Consider the following 22,542-nt stretch of genomic DNA (forward strand, 5'->3'; position numbering starts at 1 on the left):
AGATGCCCACAGCAGGCCGCGGCCACAGGACCGCTGCAGATTTGGAAGCAACACCAAGGCACCGGGGGCCCCTCTTAACCCTCCCTTCTCCTCTCTCCCTGCCCCGGGACAGCAACCTGATATATGAATTCAGGGAAATGAATGTCCTAGAGGAGCCAGAGGTGCTCCAGCAAGATTTCAAGCACAAGGGGTCGCCTGGCCGCTCAGCCGGCCACACAGGTAACACATAACTGGACTGTGTTAGAACCGTGGCTTCTCTTTGAAGCCAGGCCACAGACAATCCAACGTGCAGTTGGTAGGCTGTTAACCTCCTGCCAAAGAATTCTGTGTCCCTCGACCGACTTCTCCTCCCACCTGGTTCAACAGCAAGCAAATGGCCCAGTTAATTGCAAACCGAATTTAAGACTTAAATTTGACAACGAAGTATGCTTAGAACTTTGAGTGTTTGGCATAGGAGGGTCAGAATTCTAACATTTACTTAAATTATGACACCCAGCGCTGCATAAAAGGCATTCTGGATGAGAAACACACCGGCTGTCCATCTGTCAAGATTGTGGAAAGCCTGTGAGGCAGTGTGGGCCTCCTCCCCCAAACCCTCACGTCTACTGTGGGCGACGTAGCCATTGTGCTACCAACTAGTTCACGTGAACAAAAGGGGATGCTCCGGAGTGGGCAGCTAGGGGGGCAACAGTCAGGATTGCAGTTTTAGGACAGAATACTCTTACTTATTGGCCCTAGAGTTGTGCTAAGGCTCACAGACATGTTCCCAGGGAGGTATGATCAGCTGTGATTTTGTCAGTGAATGAAGCACATCAAGGTTTTTCTCTGGTTATTACTCCTTAAGAGACAATAGGGAATTCCCTGGCGGTCCAGTGGTTAGGATTCTGCACTCTCACTGCTGAGGGCCTGGGTTTGATCCCTGGTCAAGGAACTAAGATCCCACAAGCCAGGAGGCGCGGCCGGGAAGAAAAAAAAAAAAAAAGGAGGACTGGGCAGGGAAAGTGAGAGGCCATATCTAGGAATTGTTTTTGGAAACACTCCCAAGGCAATGGACTTTGCTCTAAATAAAGAAATACCAATCTTCAACGGGGGATAGTTTTGGGTAAATGGCAAATCATGAGGAAGCTGAGTAGCAAAGGGAATATGAAAATACTACCTTCCCAACAAATACCATATGATATCAGTTAGATGTGGAATCTAAAATATGACATAAATGAACCTATCTTTGAAACAGACACAGAGAACAGACTGGTGGTTGCCAAGGGGGAGGGGGTTGGGGGAGGGATGGAGTGGGAGGCTGGGGTCAGCAGATGTAAGCTATTATATGTAGAATGGATAAACAACAAGGTCCTACTGTGTAGCACAGAGAACTATATCCAATATCCTGTGATAAACCACAATGGGAAAGAATATTAAAAATGTATATATATATATATCTATGTATAACTGAATCACTTTGCTGTACAGCAGTAATTAACACAACACTGTAAATCAACTATACTTCAATTTAAAAAAAAAGAAAACACCACTTTCCCAACTTCTTTAGACAAAACTAGGCCTGAGGTCCCCCCCGTCAGGCAACCACTTCGTAGTCACGAGCATCTCCAGTGCAAGAAAACATCTCACACAATTTTCTTGAGTAATTATTTCCCTAAATTGATGCCAGGAAAATCTTGTTCTTTCTCTGGGGAGAATATACTTTGGGATTCCTGCCACAAGTTAAATGGTCTAGATGAGTTTAGAGAAAGATCATTTAAGGACAATCAAAAAAATTATACACACACACACACACACACACATATACACACACACACATACACACACACTGGAAAAAGAAAATAACAAACGTGAACGAGAGTGCCTAGGTTGGAGGTCCAGGTAGGAACCCCGTGAGGAAGGGTAGTGCCAGGGAGGCAGCACAAACTCAAGAAGGGTTCTGTATCCCTCTATTTTGAAGTCCAGGTCCATCAAGAGATCTTAAAAGAAATACATAAAAAGAATATAGCAGTGGAGAAACTGAAGTTTTACATTTCCAATTTTTATGTTATAGGCTTCCTTCCCCCCTCTAACTTCAGTTTATAAACTGAAGGCTTCAGTCTTTTGAATACACAAGGACACTTGTGCACACACAACCAAATCCAACCAAAAAAAGAGAAATAAAAACCAAAGCCATTTCAAATATACCTCAAGCAAGAGCTTGATCGAGCGTCTGGACTCCAGAGACAAGTCTGCCTGGTCATGGTGGTGTTCCCAAGGCAGGTGGCCAATCAGAATTTGTTGAATGACTGAACCCCAAAGAGTTTTCATGGATGGAGGGTTAAGTTCCACCATTTCCAGCTCCTGCCTTGACCCACAAGCTCAGCCATCCAGGGGCGCTGCAGGTTTTTGGTTTAGCCCTAGTCTGCCCTGGAGCCATCCAGTGAGATCCATCTAGAGACCCTGGGGATCCAGATGAGCTGACAGGAGAAATCGCTCCTGGTGTCCATTTACATAAGAAAAATGAGGATCCACTTTTCTAGGGGTGAAATCAGGGCTGAGGCAGAAAAGGATGGCTCTTACACAATCTTCATCTCTCTCTCCCCTCTCATGTAGTCCCTTTGTATTTCTTTCTTTCATAAGAAGGGGGCTCTCTAGCTTTCCAACATAATAGCTACCAAATCCAAGAACTCTGAAGACAGACCACGAAGATTCACCCTTGGATTAAAAAAAAGTCACATCTCGTGAAAACACAGATATCGCAATGAGAAATACCTGAGAGAAAACACTTAGAATTCAAAACAAAACAAAACAAAAAAGACAGGCAAAAAACCACTTCTTTGGTTTTGTCAAGAAACTTATTTGAGTATTTGAATATTAATAATAACCACATTTATCCCACACTTGTAAGGCAAAGCAAATAAACTATAGCAATTAAACAGAGAAAAGAATTATCACCCTAAAGTAGCTACTCCTTCCTAAGAGCTACCAAAACGCAAATAACTTGCAGCCTGTTCTTTCTTGTGCCTTAGCTGTAACAGGGGAGAAAACTGGCTTGGAAAAGAACAACGAGAGAAAGACAAGGACTACGTTTTGAATGCTCAGTTTGGGGGACGTCCACCATGACGGCCGTGTAAAAGAAATAGCCATCCAGGGCTGACATGGGCTTTAATATAATGCCAGACTTCACCACTTATTATTCACTCGTTTGCTCATTCTTTCACTCTTTCTCTTATTAGGTGATCATTCATCCAACAGACATTTATTAAGCACTTTCCCGGGGGGTCTGTGATAGGTGTGGGGTGCACAGGAGTGAATAAGAGCAGGGGCATGGCTTTATCCACTGTAGAAACAGTGCTCAGGGACTAAGCCTGTGAAAACGTCTGAGATCTCAAAGTAATTAAGTGGCTCCCTCAGTGAAAAAAAAAATCTATAAAACTGAAAAGTAATAAGTATTTGATTAAATGCCTATGAAACGTACCATATCAATCATTTATATCTCAACTCATAAATATGACATATATATTTATAGTCGTTTACTTAAATATATATTTATATACTACGGATGGGCTGTCACATGTTTCAACACGTGAAATGACACAGGGTCGGGGTGGGGTTTCTAAAAATTAAAGCCCACATAAGTCCTCAAAAGTCCCCACAGGATGGACAGGACATCTGTGCTCTCCCGGAGTTTATAGTGTAGTGGAGACAGGCACACGCCAGTAGCTACAATCACCTTGTGAAATATCTAAGAAAGTACCCCCTCTGAGCCTCATTTTCTTCATGAAAAAATAACCTACTGAAAACCAGAAACCATGGCCTTTGGGGCAGTTCTGAGGTCCAAGTTAAAAAAAAAAAAAAGATGGGAAAGTATTTCATAAGCTCAGAGTGATGAGAAGTAAACTTTTAACCCCTTTGGTCTTTGCCCCTCCTGGTAGTAAATGCCTCTTACCATGTAGGATGCTACACCTGCCGCCTACCTGGGAACTGGTGCTCAGACCAGAGACAGATCTCTACCATACCCTAAACATAAGGCTGCTCTGGTGCCCTTCTGCAGCCCACAGATGTCTCTGATGGACAGACACGTGTAAACCAGGACGCTTCATGTAAAGATAAAACTTGGCCTGTATCGTGAGATTCCAAAGAGACAGAGGTTAAAAAAAAAAGGAAAAACAAAAAATCAAAAAACCGCCCCCCGCCTTACACTGGTAAAAATGAAACCATTTTTCAATTAGTTCAGCCCTAAGCAGACACCATCATCTATTTTGCCCTAAGAATGAAAAGCTGTGGACTGCTCCTGAAGTCAATTTCACTTCTCTCTTTTGTAGACATTTCATGAAATACCTTAATCTTCCCAGCAGGCAACATTAGTAGGTAAAAGAGGAAACTGAACTCAGTTTTGGAAAGAAAGGATCATGTGGTATAACACAGAAATATATCCTAGGAGGCAGTCTGGTTCTATTATTTGTCCTTTTTCCTATTCTTCTTCATGGGCTCCCTTTTAGGGAGCCGGCTGGGATGGGGCTGGGGCAGGGTATGACCAGGGTAAAAGCAGCCCAGGACACAACATCATAAACGGAAGCGGGATAGCAGTTATAAGCTTCTGCAGATAGAACCTGGCCACTTCAAATGTGTACGACCAGACCCTCCTTCTGGCTTCAAGATTTCCTTTGTGTCTCACCACGGGATGTGTGTTAGGATGATTGATATACAACGTGTTTAAATAAAACAAGAAAACAAACCAAGAAAAATTCTGCATGATGAAGAATGAAAATCTACTAAAAATACTTTACAATGGCTTCAAACATGAAATCACATTTACAAATAACATTTTCATGACTTGGGCATAAGTGACTCAGGAGCATATGGCTTAAATTTCCTTCAGAATGCACAGGGCTTTAAAAATCAAGCAGAAACTTGCTTGGCAAAATTAGTTTGTAGAGCAGAGCTCTGGGGAAAAAAAGAAAAGAAGTTTGTCAGACGGCACTCGCTTTGGCATCCCTTCTCTGGTGCATTCTTTGATGACCAAGTCAACTGGCTACAGTGGCCATTGCCTAGGAACAACTTTCTTGGAAATCGTTTAACTCTCTTTCCCTATTTAGGCAAAGTATTCAATAACTTTATAATAAACGACTCTCCTTCACCTCGACTATCTCAAGCATCAAAAATCGTGGTCTAAGGCCCACTTCTGTAAAAAGTGTTGAGCCATCTGAGGCAGAGAGCAAATGGCTGCCGCATCTTTGCGGCCATCAGGTATGACTGCATACATAGGGATGTTTTTATTTCCTATTAATCCATTTGAAACTAAATACTTTTTCCCCCAAAATTAAAGACACACATTTTAGACAGAGCCCACAACAGTCAGGCTCTGTTTTACCTGCCCAAACTTTTTGGTTTCTTTCACCACACAAAGTTCACACACGAATACTACCACCACCAACACGGCTATAAAATAACCTTAGCATTCACAGCGTTTACTGTTTCCAAAAGGCACCCTCAAACATCACCTCATTCCATTCTGGGGGATAGTCATGACAAGTATTTAACCCATTTTTAGATGAGGAAACTTGAGGTTCGGAGTAAGGTCATATAGCAACAACTAGCCATTCTTCAAATACCAATTGTACTTTCCTGTCTTGGCATCTTCTATTGTTTATTTTGATAATTTTTAATAGTCATGTTCTCTAGAACACCTATTCCCTTCATCCCCACTGACTAGAATCTCCCATTCTTCAAGGACCAGAACATATACCACACCTTTCAAGATGTGATCCCTGAACACTACATCTCCAAGCAGGATGATCTTTCTTATGTATCAGTTGGGCTAGGCTACAGTTACCAATTATTCAGTCAAACACTAATTGGGGTGTTGCTCTGAAAGTATGTGGTAGATGTGATTGGGTATCTAATCAGTTGACTTCAAGGGAGATTATCCTAGTTAATCTAGGTAGCTGAAATTAATTAATTAATTAATTAATTAGCTGAAAACCCCCTAAGAGCAAAGCTGAAGCTTCCTCAACAAAGAAGAAATTCCACTGATGAACTGCAACTTCAGCACATGTCCCAGAGTTCCAGCCAGCCCTTCCCGAAGGCCTGCCCTACAGACTTCAGACTTGCTGGTTCAGCTCCCCGTTGGGAGCTCCTCAATGAGTCAGGCACTGCTTGTTACTGGATCATGAGAAAACAGCAAGATTTTCATGAAGTTCACAGGGCACATTTGGGATATCCTGACTTAAAGTATCTGTTCTGTGGCATTTATGGAATTCACTCTTGGGGATCTGGGGTCGCCTCACAAAGAGGTGGTCCATTTTCTACATCAGGTTCTCAAAGTGATTCCCAGACCAGCATCAGAGCGTCACCTGGGAGCCTGTTAACCAGTCAAGTTCTCACACCCCATCCCCAAACCCATTAAGTCAGGAACTCTGGGGGTGGGGCCCAGCTCTAAACACAGGAAACCATTCTGTTTAGTGTGTAAGAGAATTACCTGCAGAGCGCGTTGAACTAAAGACTGTTGGGTCTCACCCAGGACACATGGCTATTTACATGTAAATGAATTAAAAGAAAACTAAAAAAGCAGTGCCTCAGTTGTACTAACTACATTCCAAGTGCTTAGCACATGTGGCTAGTGGCTACCATGTCGGACACTGAAGATAAAGACCATGCCCATCACTGCAGAGAGTTCTATAGGACAGTGATGCTCTGGAGCCGCTGAGAGGGACCCCTAGGAGAAACCCCTCCAACACACGTCAGGTACTACAGGCAGGGAAAATAATGTCCATTATTAGCCTTACACTGAAAAAGCACAAGGCCAGATGGTCCAAATCAAAGGCAAATGTTCCTTTGTGATTACGTTGCTTCTCACGTGGGCGATTCTCTGTAGCTTAGGATGAGTAGCATCAGGGACTTATTTATTTAACACTAGTTAAACTAAGGCTGGGGAACCCAGCAGCAGTAGCGCAGGCTACGTGAGTCATCAGAATCCTTTTTTTCTTTTTGCGGTGCGCGGGCCTCTCCCGTTGCGGAGCACAGGCTCCGGACGCGCAGGCACAGCGGCCATGGCTCACGGGCCCAGCCGCTCCGCGGCACGTGGGATCTTCCCGGACCGGGGCACGAACATGTGTCCCCTGCATCGGCAGGCGGACTCTTAACCACTGCGCCACCAGGGAAGCCCAGAATCCTTCTTTTTATTCTTTCACAGGGGTGGGGGTGGGGATTAAGAAGCTCAAAGCCTTTAGAAGCTCAGGGCCTCTGTTTTAACTCTGGTGGAACAAAGGACAAAAGTAGGGTCTATATTGCACCATCAACTGTTCACGTCCTGAAACAGCTCCTGGCAAGGCTATTGCTAACCTCCGTGTTGCTTAATCCACGGATCATTTCTCAAGTCCTCATCTGCCTGGGACCACTGGGGCATTTGGCACAGATGGACACTCTTTCCTCCTAGAAAAAGATTCTTGTCTCCTAGGACCACCTGCTCTCTTTTTCTCCAGTTTTCCACCCTGCTTCACTGGTTCCTTCTTCTCCCTCTCCTTTGCTGGTACCTCTTTTTCTCTCTGACCTCTTTACGTTGGAGACCCCAGTGCTCAGGCTTTGACCCTCTTCTCCATCTTTACTCACTCCCTTGGCGATTCCACCCACTTTCATGAATTTAAATACCATTTATATCATGCCGATGACTACCAGATTTTTATTTCCAGACCATACCTGTCATCTGCTCTCATACAGAACTACCTACTCCATCCCCACATGGAACTCTCATAAACTTGTCACTCTCTCCAGGTCCAAGACTGAACTCCATTTTTTTCCCTGCAAACCTGTTCTATCTGCATGTTCAGGTTAATGGAAACTCCAACTTTCCAGTGCCCTCAGCCCAAAACTTTATTCCCCCTTCACTTCTCTTTCTCTCACAATCCCCACCATTCCGTCAAAGAATCCTTCTGCTCTACCTCTGAAATGTACCCAGAAGCTAACCGCCACGCACCTCCTCCACGGCTGCCGTCCGGGTGGGAGCTGTGGTCCTCCCTTGCCTGGGTTACTGCAACAGGCTCCTAACTGGTCTTCCTGCTGCTACCCTCTGCCTGTGTCTTCACATGGCCTATCCCTCTGTGCCTATCTTCTCCTTTGCCCTCTCTCATCAGCACACCTATCATTGGGTTTAGGGCCTACCCTCATCAGGATGATCTCACCTTGCCAGTGTCATTTTCATTACATCTGCAAAGACTCTTACTCCAAATACAGTTGCATTCTAAGGCTCTGGGGTCACAGCTCTTTTGGGGGTCAGCATTCACCCCACTATGCTGCCCCACAGACTATTCTCAACACAGTAGCCCCAGTGAGCCTTTAAGAAATTAAGTTAAATTATGATACTCTGTGCTCAAAACCCTCTAAAGGCTCCCATCTCACTTAGAGAAAAACCAAAGTCCTTCTGCCGGCCTAAAAGGCCCTGTGTGAGCTGGCTCTTAAACCTCTCTGTCCTCACCTCCCACCGTCCAGTCGTAACAGTGGCCCAGACTAGCGGATGTGGATTTGAGACATGTTTTGACTTGGCATCAAGATCACCTGGTTACTGACAACACCCAGGAGGTAACACCTGACGAGGAACAAGTTGGGGAGGTGGAAAAGGTAAGTACATGCTGCATTTGAGATGTCCTTGAGTTCATTTATATATTGATATAATTTCAGAAAGAGATCTGGGCTGGGAAGATCAATTTGAAGTATAAATCGTAACTAAAGCCTTAAGAAAAGAGGTCCAAGAATGAAGTCATTAGGAAAACTGATATTCCAAGGTAGAGTAGAGGCGGGTGAGCCTGCAAAGGAGACCAAGGAAAGAGGTCAGGGCAGTAGTGGGAAAGCCAGGAGGGTAGAAAAAAGGAGGGTTTCGAGGAGTGGATAGTTATGTTAAGTAAACCTGGGGAAGGGAAGTGTCTCCGGGCCTTAGCAACATTGAGGCCGCTGGGGAACTTGGCTAGAACGGTCTCATGAGAGTAAAGGGGGTCAGCAGCACGACTGAAGAAGTGGAGACTCTGCAGACCGTAAGTGGCAAGGAAAGGTGGTGAATGAAAGGCAGCTGTGCTGTTGGTCTCTCTCTCTTTGGGGATGAGTGTGGAAAGAGACTCGAGTAGGTTTCAATATCGACAGGAAGGATCTGGTAAACACTCAGAAGCTGAAGACAGAGGGAAAGGGGGATAATCAGTAACAAGAGCTTTTCCTGAGAAGTTAGGACAGGGAAAGGATTAGCTTTCGGTAAGAGGAAAGAGACTTCCCTGCCCAGCTATTAGGAGGGACAAGTTCAGTATGGGGGTGGATACAGGAAAGTTTGTAGTTTTCATCATGGGACGCTGAGGGCATTACCTACAGGTGGATTCTATTTTTGGGGGGAAGTCAAGGACAGGTGAGATGTTGATATCATTTGTAATAGACTCAGTTTACTCTGTTGGGGCACAGTCTCCAATTGGGCTCAGCTGCCAGGTGCAGGGTCCGAGAAGCCTAGTGGCTGGGCTCATCTAAGTCTGTGGAATTTTTCCATATAGGTGGACGAAGGACTGAGCAACAAGGGCACGGAAGGTATTTGTAAGAGAGTAACTGAAACAAAGGACTGGAAATCTAAGCACTGGATGGAGGCAAGTAAGACAAGAAGGGAAGGAATTAATGGACTGGAAAGGGGAACAAAGAACACCTGCAGCTGAGTACCCAGAACTTTAAGGTCACCTAAAAGTGGTCGAAACACTACATACTAAGTCCATGAAAGCTAAGAGCCCAGTGTATTTAACACAAGAAGCAAAGGAGTTTTAGATACAACCACTCTACTACCAGGGTACCAAGTGCCACCCTACTTGCTATCAAAGAGAACCAGAGGGACCTTTACATTGAAAAGGTAAGAAGGAGGTACTGAAATTCAAGGAATATCATTCCAAATCTGGATTTCCTGCCACTAAATCACTTCCAAGTGATGTGCTTGATTTTATTGATTTTGCTATAACTGATTCTATGTAAGTGTCCTATACACAAGTTTACCTGACTCTTTATCATCTAAACTTACCCTCTGGTGTGGTGGTTCTCAACAGATTTTGCCCCCTAAGGGAGAACTGGCAATGTCTGTAGATACTTTTGGCCGTCACAGCTGGGAGGAAGGGTGCACGAGCATCTGGTGGGTAGAGGCCAGATGCTATTCAACATCCCACAATGCACAGGACAGCTCCACCCCAACAAGGAATTATTCAGCCCCAAATGTCAATAGTGCTCAGGTTGAAAAACCCTGCTCCAGAACAAACATGGCTGCAAATGTACACTATTTACATCAGAGAGAGGAGGGCTCAACTTGGGATCCAAGTAACAAACTGTCTTCAAATTTTCTGTACCACAAATATACCAACAGCCTAAATAAAACTACCTTAGTTTTTAGAAAAACATCAATATATTAGTGCACAAAATCTTGTAGACTTAGATATGTAAGAAAGCATATGGACGCCCTCGATGACTTCTTCCTACCTCCTTCCTTCCTTGCCTGGTTTTTCCCATTCTCCTGTTTATTTCTCTCCAGAAGGAGCTCTGTTCTTCACCAATTCCTGCATACTGGAATATTAAGTTTCAAAGATAAATTAACTTTGACAAAATTCCTTTATCAGAAGTAAATGTGAAAGTCTGAAGAATTTAGTGAGCTGGCCTTTTGCCCATATACAGAAATGATTAAAGACTAGACTGCGATTAAATTCTGAGCAGAGTGACATAATTAGCAAATTTATGAATGGGTCTTCTTTTCACAGTTCTACTGTCAGGACTAATTACTTGTATTAATTAGAACTGTCAACACATGAATATGCTTGTTGAAGCCGCTTCCTATGGTAAAATACGAGGCTGGTAAATATGAAGACACTTGGAAAGATGCAAAGGCCTTCATTTATTAGCAACTCTAAATGATGCAGAAGCACTGACTGCACAACGAGCCCTGGGGATTGACTGTAAATGGATTCCTAGTTAATGAATTTGTTCTTCCTTGCTTAGGCATTATTCTTGGTTTAGCGTTTGGACGAAATATTCAATATATCACTACTTTAGAAGGACTGTAGCAAGAATAAGGAAAAAATTCTGCAAGTTACTGGAAAAGTAGAGTAGCAGGGATGGTTAAGTTGAGCAAGAGAGAGTTCCTGTCTCGTCTTTGATTAGTCTGAGATCTAGTGTAAAACAAGTTTTGAGAACTGCTTAAGTGAAACGGGAAGGACAGCTGGGGGATTAAAAACTAGAGTTTGAGACCCAGTTTTAACTCTGTGTGACCTTGGGTAAGTGGACAAGTTACTAAGCCTCTCTGTGCCTTGGTTTGCTCATCTGAAAAATGGGGACAGCAATAGAACTTGTAGAGGGCTGTGATGAGCCTTAAATGTCAACATATATAAAGGGCTTAGAGCGGTGCCCAGCACAAGCTACGTGCTGGCTGTTACTGTTTTCATAATCATCACCTGGGATGGCAGCAGAAACAGAATTTCGAGCTCCAAGAACGAGATCCTTGGAACAGGATGCAGTGCTTTGGAGTCAGATAGAGTCGAGGTATGAATCCAGGCCTATTACATTTAATTTTTAAGCTTCAATTGTGCCCTACCTCATGAGTCCTTGTAAAAAGTAAATTTAAAGAAATGCATGAAAGGCACTTGCTGTGCCTGGTATATAAAAGAGGCTTGCTAAATATTAGTGCTTAAGCATTCATTACCATTATTATCTTTTTGGAGGAATCTCTGAGAGATGGAAATAAATGCCAAAAGAAAAATTTTAGTAAGTGACCTAAGATGAGTGGAGAGAGCACATGTGAAAGAGGAGAAAGGGAAATGAAGAGGATCTATCGAGGGCCTTCTCTGGGAAGGGTGCCCTCATGCCCTGTCTCAAGCGGCCATCACCACAGCCCCAAGAGGAGGGTTTAACTCCCCAGCCACAGAATCCCCATAAATCCCCTAATTACCTTGTTCACTGGTGAAGGAAAGACAGCTGGGATTCCAACTGGGGCCTGAATGGCTGCGAAGCCCACACTGTGTCAAGGCGTGAACGCCAGGCTGCAAAGGGCTTCATCACAGACTGCGGGGGAAACAGACTCTAAGCTCTTCCTACCTTTTTTCCTTCCCCCCACCTTTACATATATTTAAAAACACAGTCATCAAATTCTTGATAGGCAAAGCTTGTTCCGGCTGGCTAGGTAAACTTTACCTGATAACTACCACAAAATAACTACCATAAGACAATTTTAAATTAAAGCCGGTTAATCAATTTTTTAATCCTGTTAAGTACCAACTTGGCAACGGTCCACAAAAGAGAAAATTATTCTCGTTTTATGCTTTGTCTTCCAGAGACACACATTTCTGACAGTGTGAAGATGGCCCGACTCATGGAGGCTGCAGGGAGCATTTGGGGAATGAATGAGAAGCATCTCCTAGGGTCCCTCCCAATTCAAAAAGCTAATGTTTCTGCATGCAGCAAGATGTCGATGCTAAACTTGATTTCAATTAAAAACCCATTTCTGTACAAATGTTATAAAACTAGACTAATAAAATGTAAGTTGATGACTCCTAATTTTGTCTTAAAAACTATGTGATACCTTAAAGATCAATCTGGCCAAAACTCCACAGCATCAAAATAATCAGTGCATAAAAAGAAAACCTAGTTGTAGGATGTTCTGGATCCATTCACAAGAAAGCTCGGTTAAATGCAAGACGCTGGTAAATCTGCTAGAGTTCCCAATGTCATGTTAGACAGCAAGCGGCTCCCAGCTGCTCCCTGGAGCCCCTGAAAACTTACTTTAAAGGGTAGAGCTTACCCCCTCTACTCTAGTTGCTCACTAGACAGTGCTCGAAGCAAATGCAGGTACCAAAGGATCTTACTGACAGGTAGTGGGGGATATGTGGTAGTAATGGTCAGAATGTGCACTATTACTTTTTGAATAACCCCGTTTATTTTTTTGATTGCATATTATGCTTAAAAATGAACTTGGGGGATATGGTAAAAACAGCTCTGAATGGGGAGTACAATGATGCAGATTCCAGCACTAGCTAAGGGACGGTTAAGCCGTGTGGCTCTAGCCAACACCCTCTCTTTCTAGGGTGCAGTGTGCCAAGGTGGTTAGGACCAGGCCGTTTCTAAGGCTCTTACAGAGTTATAATCTAAGAATAACTATATTAACAAGAAATCTGTAATTCTTATAAGGCCAAACCGCTGCCACAGGGCTCTTAGGCTAAGGTTGTTTGCACAGTTGCTGAAAGTGTCAACTGAGCTCTCCTCAAATGGCAGTTGTGCTGTCAGGTTATAATCGTCTGTAATTGGTGCTTTCGTGAATTGCAAACTTCCTAACCACTAGAAGGCCTGAAAAAGAATCTCATTCCTCTGTAATAAGAAACATGTTAAAAGGCAAAATAATTAAAAAAGAAAGCACACTATGAGCAATAATCATTAAAACTTACTGCTTGGGTTTCTCTGGTGGCGCAGTGGTTGAGAGTCTGCCTGCCAATGCAGGGGACACGGGTTCGTGCCCCGGTCCGGGAGGATCCCACGTGCCGCGGAGCGGCTGGGCCCGTGAGCCATGGCTGCTGAGCCTGCGCGTCCAGAGCCTGTGCTCCGCAACGGGAGAGGCCACAAGAGTGAGAGGCCCGCGTACCGCAAAAAAAAAAAAAACTCACTGCTTTATGTTTACGTTAACATTCCTCATCAGTAAAGACAAGCCTAGAGAACAGAATAGACAAAAAACAAACATGCTATTTTACGATTTCTTAATAGCATGATTTCCAATAAGAATTCGTATGTGAAATATGTCGGTCTTAATGGTTTCTTTTCTTGTCATCGAAACATATTAGGAAACCATCCACAGCTTTTCCTTCCTTCTTTCCATCCATCCATCCCGTTCCTAAATACTCCCAACCATCAGTCACACTTCTCCTTGATTAGCAACCGTTTCACCCAGATAATAGCTATTTTTGTTGATGCCTTCCTAGTTCCCTCCCTCCACCTTTCCTCACTCTCTCTTCCACTTGACTAAGTTTCCTGAAGGCAGAGAATTTGGTTTTTGTTTATCTTCATTTGGGGGGAAGAGAGCTGGCTACCTTGCTCATACGTGGCACAATATGGGTTTTCCAAATATTCTAAAAATTACATAGAAAGAATTTAGAAATCTAGGTAACTACTAAAATGGATGGTACTATCTGTACCTTCAATTAAAAAAAAAGTACCCATTGTCTTCTGCTAGAGCTTCTTAAGAGCGGCGCAGAGAGAAATGGGAACCTCTCTCCGTGGCCCTCAAGGAACTCCCCACCTTAAGACCTAAAGGCCTGCGAGAATCACCAGGGGACCTTATGAAGCAGTCCCAGTACCTGGGCCCACGCTGCCGTCTTTGTGCACCTGCCCTCACCCCGCCCCACCAGCTGTATATTCTGATTTATTGGGGGCCAAGGCACTGACAATTTTTTTTTTTTTTTGCCAGTTTGTTTGTTTTATTGACACCTGGATGCTCGGGCCTTGACCGCGTACTTCCGGAGCGGGTACAGCCGCTCATTCCACTGCTGCTTCTTGGTCTTCAGGTTCTCTTCGTATTTGTTGAGCCGGCGGCACGTGGCACGCGTTTTCTTGGGCCACAGATGCAGGGGCTTGTACTTCTTGCCCTTACAGAATTTCCTGAGGTTCTCTTTCTGAGTCTGGTTAATGATGGTGAGTACACGGGCGATGGATTTGCAAACAACTTGGATCTTGGAGAGTTTGGAAGCCGCGCCGCCCGGTACTTTAGCCACGCGTAGCTGGGACAGCTCCACTTTCAGGTCCTCCAGCTGTTTCAGCAGCTCCTTCTTCTTGCCGCAAAGGTCTCGAGCCTTAATCTTGGCCATGACTGTAGAGTCAGCCTCTGCCGCCTTCTCGGAGGGAAAAAGCGGCACTGATATTTTTTTTTTTTTTTTTGCGGTACGCGGGCCTCTCACTCTTGCGGCCTCTCCCATTGCGGAGCACAGGCTCCGGACGCACAGGCTCAGCGGCCATGGCTCACGGGCCCAGCCGCTCCGCGTAATGTGAGATCCTCCCGGACCGGGGCACGAACCCGCATCCCCTGCATCAGCAGGCAGACTCTCAACCACTGCGCCACCAGGGAAGCCCCGGCACTGATCATTTTTAAAAGCTCCCCAGGTGACTGTAACAGGAAGCCAGGACTGAGAACTACCAAAATCTCTGAAAGCCCTCCTCTAGTTACTTAACAAATGCTAGTTAACTATATGCTTGGCCTTTCACTGTCTTACAGGCCTTGCATGCACCCACCATTCATTTACTGACACACACTGCACATCAATGGTTATTCTTTTTTCAGAAATCAAGTGAGGTCACTGCTCGAATAAATTTAATTCTCCTTGATGTCAGTGAGCTGTAGCTTTCATAAATGTCCATTCTCCTTCATTTAATATGGTCTTTTCTAACTTTCCATTGAATTGGAGTATTCTCTCTATAGTTAGCTGAGTGTTACCTGGGGGCTGGAAAACAGCTGGGGATTTCACGTTCCCTAGACTTTCACAGGTCTCCACTGAAGGCCCTGAAAACACTCAACCATGAAATCTGCAGTAGAAATTCCCATAGGAAGTTTAAAGCTGACCAAGAAGTCATTAATAACCTCTACTTGAAAAACTTAATTTGAAACTTTCTGATGAATATTTTACAGAAAACTCTAACTCACTAAAATTTCTAATTTCATTCCAATAGGAATGAGTATGAATACAAAAAAAAGTTCACTAAGCTAGTAAAATACTAGTAGCATTTAGATTATTAATTATATTAATTATTATTATTATTATTATTTTTTTTTTTTTTTTTTTTTTTTTTTTTTTTTTTTGCGGTACGCGGGCCTCTCACTGTTGTGGCCTCTCCCGTTGCGGAGCACAGGCTCCGGACGCGCAGGCTCAGCGGCCATGGCTCACGGGCCCAGCCGCTTCGCGGCATGCGGGATCCTCCCGAACCGGGGCACGAACCTGTGTCCCCTGCATCGGCAGGCGGACTCTCAACCACTGCGCCACCAGGGAAGCCCTAATTGTATTAATTATTAATTAAATTATTATGATGATGACCATACCAATACAATATGAAAGGCAAAATGACGTCATGGGTAATAAGTATATAGACTCTGGACTCCTTGTGCTCAAATCTCAGCTCTGTCACTTATTAGCTATGGGACCACAGTTTGCCTTCCTTTGGTTTAGTCTCTTCTCTGAAATGGGTAAACAGTAACAGTGCATTGGTGGTTGTTGGATTGAGTGAACACACACGCACATACACACTCATGTGCATACACATGCACACACACTAAACATGCACACATGTCACTTATAATGGTGCCTGGTGTGCTGGAACTCACTCAAATTCCATCTCTCTCCCTGCAACCCAATCCCCACACACAGCAGAGTGAGCTTAAAAGCCAGATTTCATCTTATTGCCCTCCCTACTTAAAAGTCTCAATGGTTTCCCGTTTCCAGGGTCAAGTACAAAACCCTTAAACACAACATACCGGGCCTTTCACAACCTGATTCCCACCCATCTTGCCACTCTGGTCCGACAATGAAAAATATATTGCAGCCACAACTATCGCAGCACCTACAATGGGCCACCCTCTCATCTCAGGGCCTTTGCCCATTTTCTCTGCTTCCCTTGCCCCTTTGTTCACACCCTTCACTAACTTCTCATCACATTCAGGGAAAGACCAAAATCCTTAGATGGCGCATGGTCTGGAGCCCACTAATTCAAATTTAGGATCAATACCTCGATTGCCCCAAACTTAGATATGATACATTCATTCATATGAGAAAGGATGCTCACTCCCTAAATATTTGCCTGCCAATCTTTAAGATAATTAAGGTGATAGCAGATGTTATGACGTCATTACAGTCACTCAAGAGGAAAACCTGTGAATTCTGAGTTTAGAATAAAGAGTATCCTGTCTGTATACCTCTCTCTTCTGTTTGCTGTAGGTGCAATATTTAATTTATTTCCATGTTAAATAGTTGTTTGTCTATTCATGTAACTAAAACAGCAGAGAAAGACACCCTTTTTAGAAAACACAAGTCTGGGTGTTTTTAAGGACAGTGCTCATTTGATCTCATTATTCTGCCAGTTAATTGACAGGAAAGAACATCCTAATTGCTCATTAACTCTGAAGATGTCCCCTTGTCTGGTGTCAAGGTCTAAGAGATACAGGGTACACAGCAGCTGTACAACTGCTGCTGCTTTAGGGGGACAAAGCATTAGGTTTGCACAGTTAAAAAACAGCAGATGTTCTGATATGGGTTTCAAACAATCCCATCTATTACATGGTAGAATTTGGTGGTGAGTTATTTCCCCCTCAGGCTAATAAGATGAACCACATCGCTGATTAAATATTATCTTCTGGGGCCACAAGGTTGTTTTCACGGCTACCGCTTATGGAAATCATTCTTGGTTGGACTGGAAACTGCCCAAATGCCAACTGGTTTGAAAGGCTCTCCGAGAAAGGCATTCCTTGGTGCTCTTTCCCTCTACCCACCCTTGTCCCTACGTGCAAGACCATCTGGTCCTGTGATAATAAGCAAAAGCATAAGAGACACAAGCCATCAACACAGGCCTGCACAGTGACTGTTCAGATCCCTTCCTCAAAGCATACAAAGAAACCCAGAAGTCCAGGAAACAGCTATGCCCACTTAGCAAGAAGCACTGTCTCCATGCTTCCCTGATATATAAAACATTAAGATGATAATAATTAGCAAATAGGGCTGCCAAGGGGTAAGGAAACACTGTCACAACCTGACAAGTGTCATAGTGTCAAAAGCTCTGCTCAAAACGGGCCTCGCTGGCCCTGAGTTATCTAAGCCAGGGGCTCATTTCCCTCCTCACCCCCATGTGTCTCGCCAAAAAGCATCCTCTACACAATGGTAAACTACTTGGGGCTTAAAGTTTATCTTTGTCACAGCACAGTGTGCCAAAAGAAGGGCCCTTCTAACCCCCAGAGACGCAGCTTATTTAAAGTTATAATGAAGACAGCAGGTGTTCCATACAGATGTCTCTCCTTTTAGAAGACACCTATTTGAAACACTTTATTCTCCCTTAACCTCGGTGGGCTCAGCTGCATTTTATTTCAGCATCACCCGAGCCAAAAGCAAACTGTTTCCCTTTAGTCTCACTGAGCTGAAAATTAAAAACGACTGGGTTTTGGGTTGTTTTGGTTGATTTGCAGGGAATCCTGGACGCGATGATTCCAGAGTCAACTCCCATTGCTTTCTGGTGACAATGAAAGCAATGCCAGACTCCCCAGAAAGTATGCCAGACTCCCCCGCTTTCCTTGGCGACCCAAACGGCTGAGTGCCAATCACCTCACACCTTCCAGTGAGACGGAGCAGAACAGATCTGAAAGGACTGCACTCGATAAAATGTATGCTGCTTTAACTTTTGTAAACCGTAAAGTCAAATGGAAATGCCTAGTGCCATGGCACTAAAGCAGCCTCAAACTAAGACAGGATCCAGTGTGTTCTGGAACGCTTAAGAAAGAAATCATTGTAGCAGCCAGGGGAGAGCTAGCTACCAGTAATAGGAACCACTGGTCTTCTTGCCCAAAGTGTATGGATACCTTTAGCCTGGAAGGTTGGAGTAGAGATGAGAAGGGAAAGAAGGCAACAAGCAAACAGGAAAAGTGGAGACAGGACGTCGAGGTCCTAGTCTGGATGCTCGGCTCTGCGCAATCTCCCTCAACACACTGACAGACCATAAGTAGCCCACAGAAGCTGGAGGTGAAGGTGTGAGGTGTAGTTTTCTCTGCATTTCTCTACAAAAAATGACCTGATGCCTTGATGGGATGGCACTGTGGAGAATATCAAAGAAGAGGAAGGTCAATGTTAAATATTTTTAGCAATGCATAGGTTTTCATATTTTTTCTTAATAAAGGTTCTCCATGATTTTGCAGACATTTTAGAAAATGGAGTCAAGCCAAAACAAGAAAGTAAGTCACCATAATCTTATTTCTGAGAAATAAGGATGAGTGGCATTTTGCTAAATATTATTCCAATCTTTTTTATAGTACATTTACTAGGTCTTACGAAAATAAATGAGTTTCTACTAAGACTACTGCTATATCCTGCTCATTTGACTCACTGTGAACCTGCTTCTATTTTTAGTGGCTAAGTATTATTCTAGATCATGATTTATTTCACCTATTTCCTATTGGGGCATGATTAGGCCATTTGCGAGTTTTCCAAAGCAGATGATTACAATGTAATTTTAATCAGCTTAATATTTATAGTAATCTTAATAACGCTGTGCAATTTTGGTCCTGTCTTGCAACAAAAGTAGATTTAAAAAACACAGATGTGACACAGGAAGATTGCTGGTCCCTAATTGAGATGCTTGAAGATATATAAATATATATTATGCATGACTCTCACATCTGGCTCTCCATAACGAAGTTCAACAGAATTATAAATAGTTTTGAATCCTTGGAGAACTGCCATGTGATGAAACTAGACCACTTTGAAAGCTATTTGTGATTCTATAATAAATGGAAACCAACATATGACTTGATTTTTCTCACTAGCACAACAACACAACAAAACGGATGAACACGTGCACCTCTGAGTGAGATTCAAGAGGCTGAGTAAACGACAGTGAAAATTCTCACGTGTAGTATTGATAGGTGGCTCCACATAAAATTCTGTCTTAAAGCGCACTTAGTGCAAGCACATTTATTCTTTTTTGTTATGAATCTTTTCTTTTCTAAAAAGAAAGCCACTGAAGAAAAAGTCCTATTTAAATGAACAACGCAAATATCCCTAATTCAAATGTCACTACTTGTCCAGAGTAAAAACAGTATTTTCAAACTCATATGCTATGATTTTTGGTAGAAACAAATCACTGCCCAGCAGATTATTTATGATTGTCTATAGGAAGCATTTTTTTGGTGTGTGTTCTATTAGGTACCTGAGATGCCAGTTTCTTGTGTAAGAAGGGCATTCTTTCCCTAAACTATTTATTTCACAATTTTTAATTAATGTCCGGAATTTTTGCTTAAAAAAAAAGACAACCCAACCAAACAAAAGAACTTAGCCAATCATGTGAGGACAACAGTAAGAGAAATGTCATTGGCATTCTACAAGTAATACTGTCTTTTTAAACGTAGCTAAGACTGTTCTATAGTGACCACACCTACCAAAGAGTTTTCAGTGTTCTGATTTCAGGATGATCGTAATGGCCAATCCACCTTCCAAAACACAAACATAACTCCAGCTCGGCCATGCGGGCTGACTATGTGGAAGGCTACAGACAGGATCATGCTGGTCTCTTCCGTAACTGACCATTCACGACAGCCTAGCAGCGCTTTTTCTGAAGAGGCCCCGACTAGGAATAGAGAAGTCTGGCCTTCTTGCCTGGTGTTTACCACTCAGAATGTGACCCCAGGCCAGCCATTTCATTTCTCTGTGCTTCTATTTCCCAATCTAAAACAATGGCTATAATTACAAATGCTTATTTCGTAGGGTTCTGTGAGGGGATGTGAACCTTCCTAGCACAGTAACCACGAGGGAAGAGGTACTGCTTGTTGACCTGGAAAGAATTCACCAGAACATTTAGTTACAGTGGTTTCTTCTGGGTGCCTGTATTATGGGTAGCTGCAAGGACACACCTCAAATGTGATGTGGTTTTTCTCCGGGTGGTGGGGTTATGGGTCACTTTTTGTCTTCTTTTTGGTGATTTGTATTGATTATTTTCCACCGTGAATGTATTCTGCTTTTATAACCAGCAGGACAAATGCTTATCCAAATTCTGAAAGACCATAATAACCGAGTTCAGGGACCCATCATCACCTGTCTCAGGCCCTCAGCACTGTCCACCCCGGGACATCTGGAATTCAGGGAGGACTTCCTGAAAAGGAGCTGAGTGCTGCTTATTCCCATGGCAAAACAAAAGCAGAATCGCACGGCAACCACAGCACGCATCTAACAGGGGTTAGCACACACACATCAGAGCAGTCTCACACACGTCATCACCTGCCTCCCTTCCTTCTGAAGACCAGAGCACTCTGTCCCTGTGGTAGGAGAAAGCTGAGAGTCCATTTGCAGCCAGCCTGGAAGGCGGATGTGGGAGCTAATTCAGGGGTTCAACTCTGCTCTAGGGTGGACACACAGGAGCCCAAGGAAACGTGGATCCAATCTAGCACCTTCCAGGAAGGTCCTGACCCCCAGGCTCTTCATGCCTGGGGAACCCAACCTACATCACAACAGCATCCCCAGGGCAGGACACCATCCACAGTAATTGGGCCATAGATATAAATGATGGGATATTAAGTTTCTTGACTTCTCCGAGTCTGTTTCCTCATTGAGTAAGATCAGGTGTCAGATATGCTGACCTCTAAGGTCACTCTCAGTGCCAGTTATGTTTGAAAATGGTTCAGCCTTGTCTCATTCTCCATTATCTACTTTAAAAAGTAATTTAAGTAAATTAAGCAAAGGATTCAAACAATAGGTCCCTCCCCAAGACTGCAGTTATGTGCTTAAAATTATATGCTAAAGTTAGGTGGTATGCTTAGAAAGGAATTAGAAAGGTTCAAATAAAAAAGAATAAAATTTTATTCACTGAAAATATCAACTACTGAGTCTATGAAATAACGTCTCAAAGTCTGGGCCTTCAGCTCAAAAATAAAAAAATAGATACTGTTTTGTTTGGTTTCATATTTTAGTACAGACACAGAGAATTAGAAACCTCTTCACACCCTCAATTGTTTGATTAATAAGAATGTAAAATCCACTATAATTTTAACGCACTATTTGACATCTCTCTTCCTAATTAAAACATTTTATGAAATGGAGTTTCTTAATCACACCTATATTAATAGTTTTCTCCAATTAAGTTTGATCTTATGAAACACTGAATATACACCTCAATAACTTCGAGATTAAAAATTGTATAGATGACCTGAGTATCCAAATCATCATATTAGTAAACTTGATATTCTCTAAAATTCTTACATAACTTAGGGAATCATAGTTGCTGAAGCAGAGAATTTCATAGATGGGTAAGTAAAGTGATCAGCTCATTTCAAAAGTTACTGTATCTCTTTCCTAAATCTAATATATTGCGTAGCTGAAGTGAAGTCAGTCAGTCACTAAAACCTCCTGTCGTTCAGCAGAAAGAACAAGGTTTTTGGTTTGATAGCAAAGAACAAGATTTACTCATTTCCGTACCCTGCAGTGCTTAACAGTACCATACACAAACAAGAGGCTCCAACTGGGATTTCCTGAGGAACAGAATGAATAATGATCCAGGACAACATGATGAGTGTGCAAGGTAATATTTCCGAAACCATCAAGACTTGGTAGTCCACAAAACAGGGTCCACGTGTGGGGGAAGATGAAGGGGACATGGGTAGGTGGAATTAATTCATTAGAGGTTTGTGTATACTTTTATTGCTAAATCTACTCATTAGCATCTGAATGATCCCTTTCAATAAATGGTGATTGTGGGGTTAGGTAGCCGGAGGAAAAATTATAAATTCACATAGAGCTATTAATGTTAATTTCTCAAATATGTTTCAATTTCATGTATCATTATCTTTATTATTTT

The 22,542-nt window shown here is 43.1% G+C and overlaps 2 protein-coding genes across 7 annotated transcripts in view; both read right to left on the reverse strand.

Moving 5' to 3' along the window:
* The window catches only part of RHBDD1 (rhomboid domain containing 1), a 115,133-nt gene that overhangs the window by 19,560 nt on the left and 73,031 nt on the right, over nucleotides 1-22,542 (reverse strand). The window lies entirely within an intron of this gene.
* Nucleotides 14,403-14,874, reverse strand: LOC309824902 (large ribosomal subunit protein uL29-like). The gene has a single exon (XM_082658185.1). The coding sequence runs from the start codon at nucleotides 14,817-14,819 to the stop codon at nucleotides 14,433-14,435; it is 387 nt and encodes a 128-aa protein (XP_082514311.1). The 5' UTR covers nucleotides 14,820-14,874; the 3' UTR covers nucleotides 14,403-14,432.

The sequence above is a fragment of the Grampus griseus genome, assembly GCF_964374135.1.
Source record: "Grampus griseus genome assembly, chromosome: 7".
NCBI classification, from domain to species: Eukaryota; Metazoa; Chordata; class Mammalia; order Artiodactyla; family Delphinidae; genus Grampus; species Grampus griseus.

Coding starts and splice junctions, on each gene's coding strand:
- LOC309824902 (XM_082658185.1), bottom strand. CDS start 14,819: ATGGCCAAGATTAAGGCTCGAGACCTTTGCGGCAAGAAGAAGGAGCTG.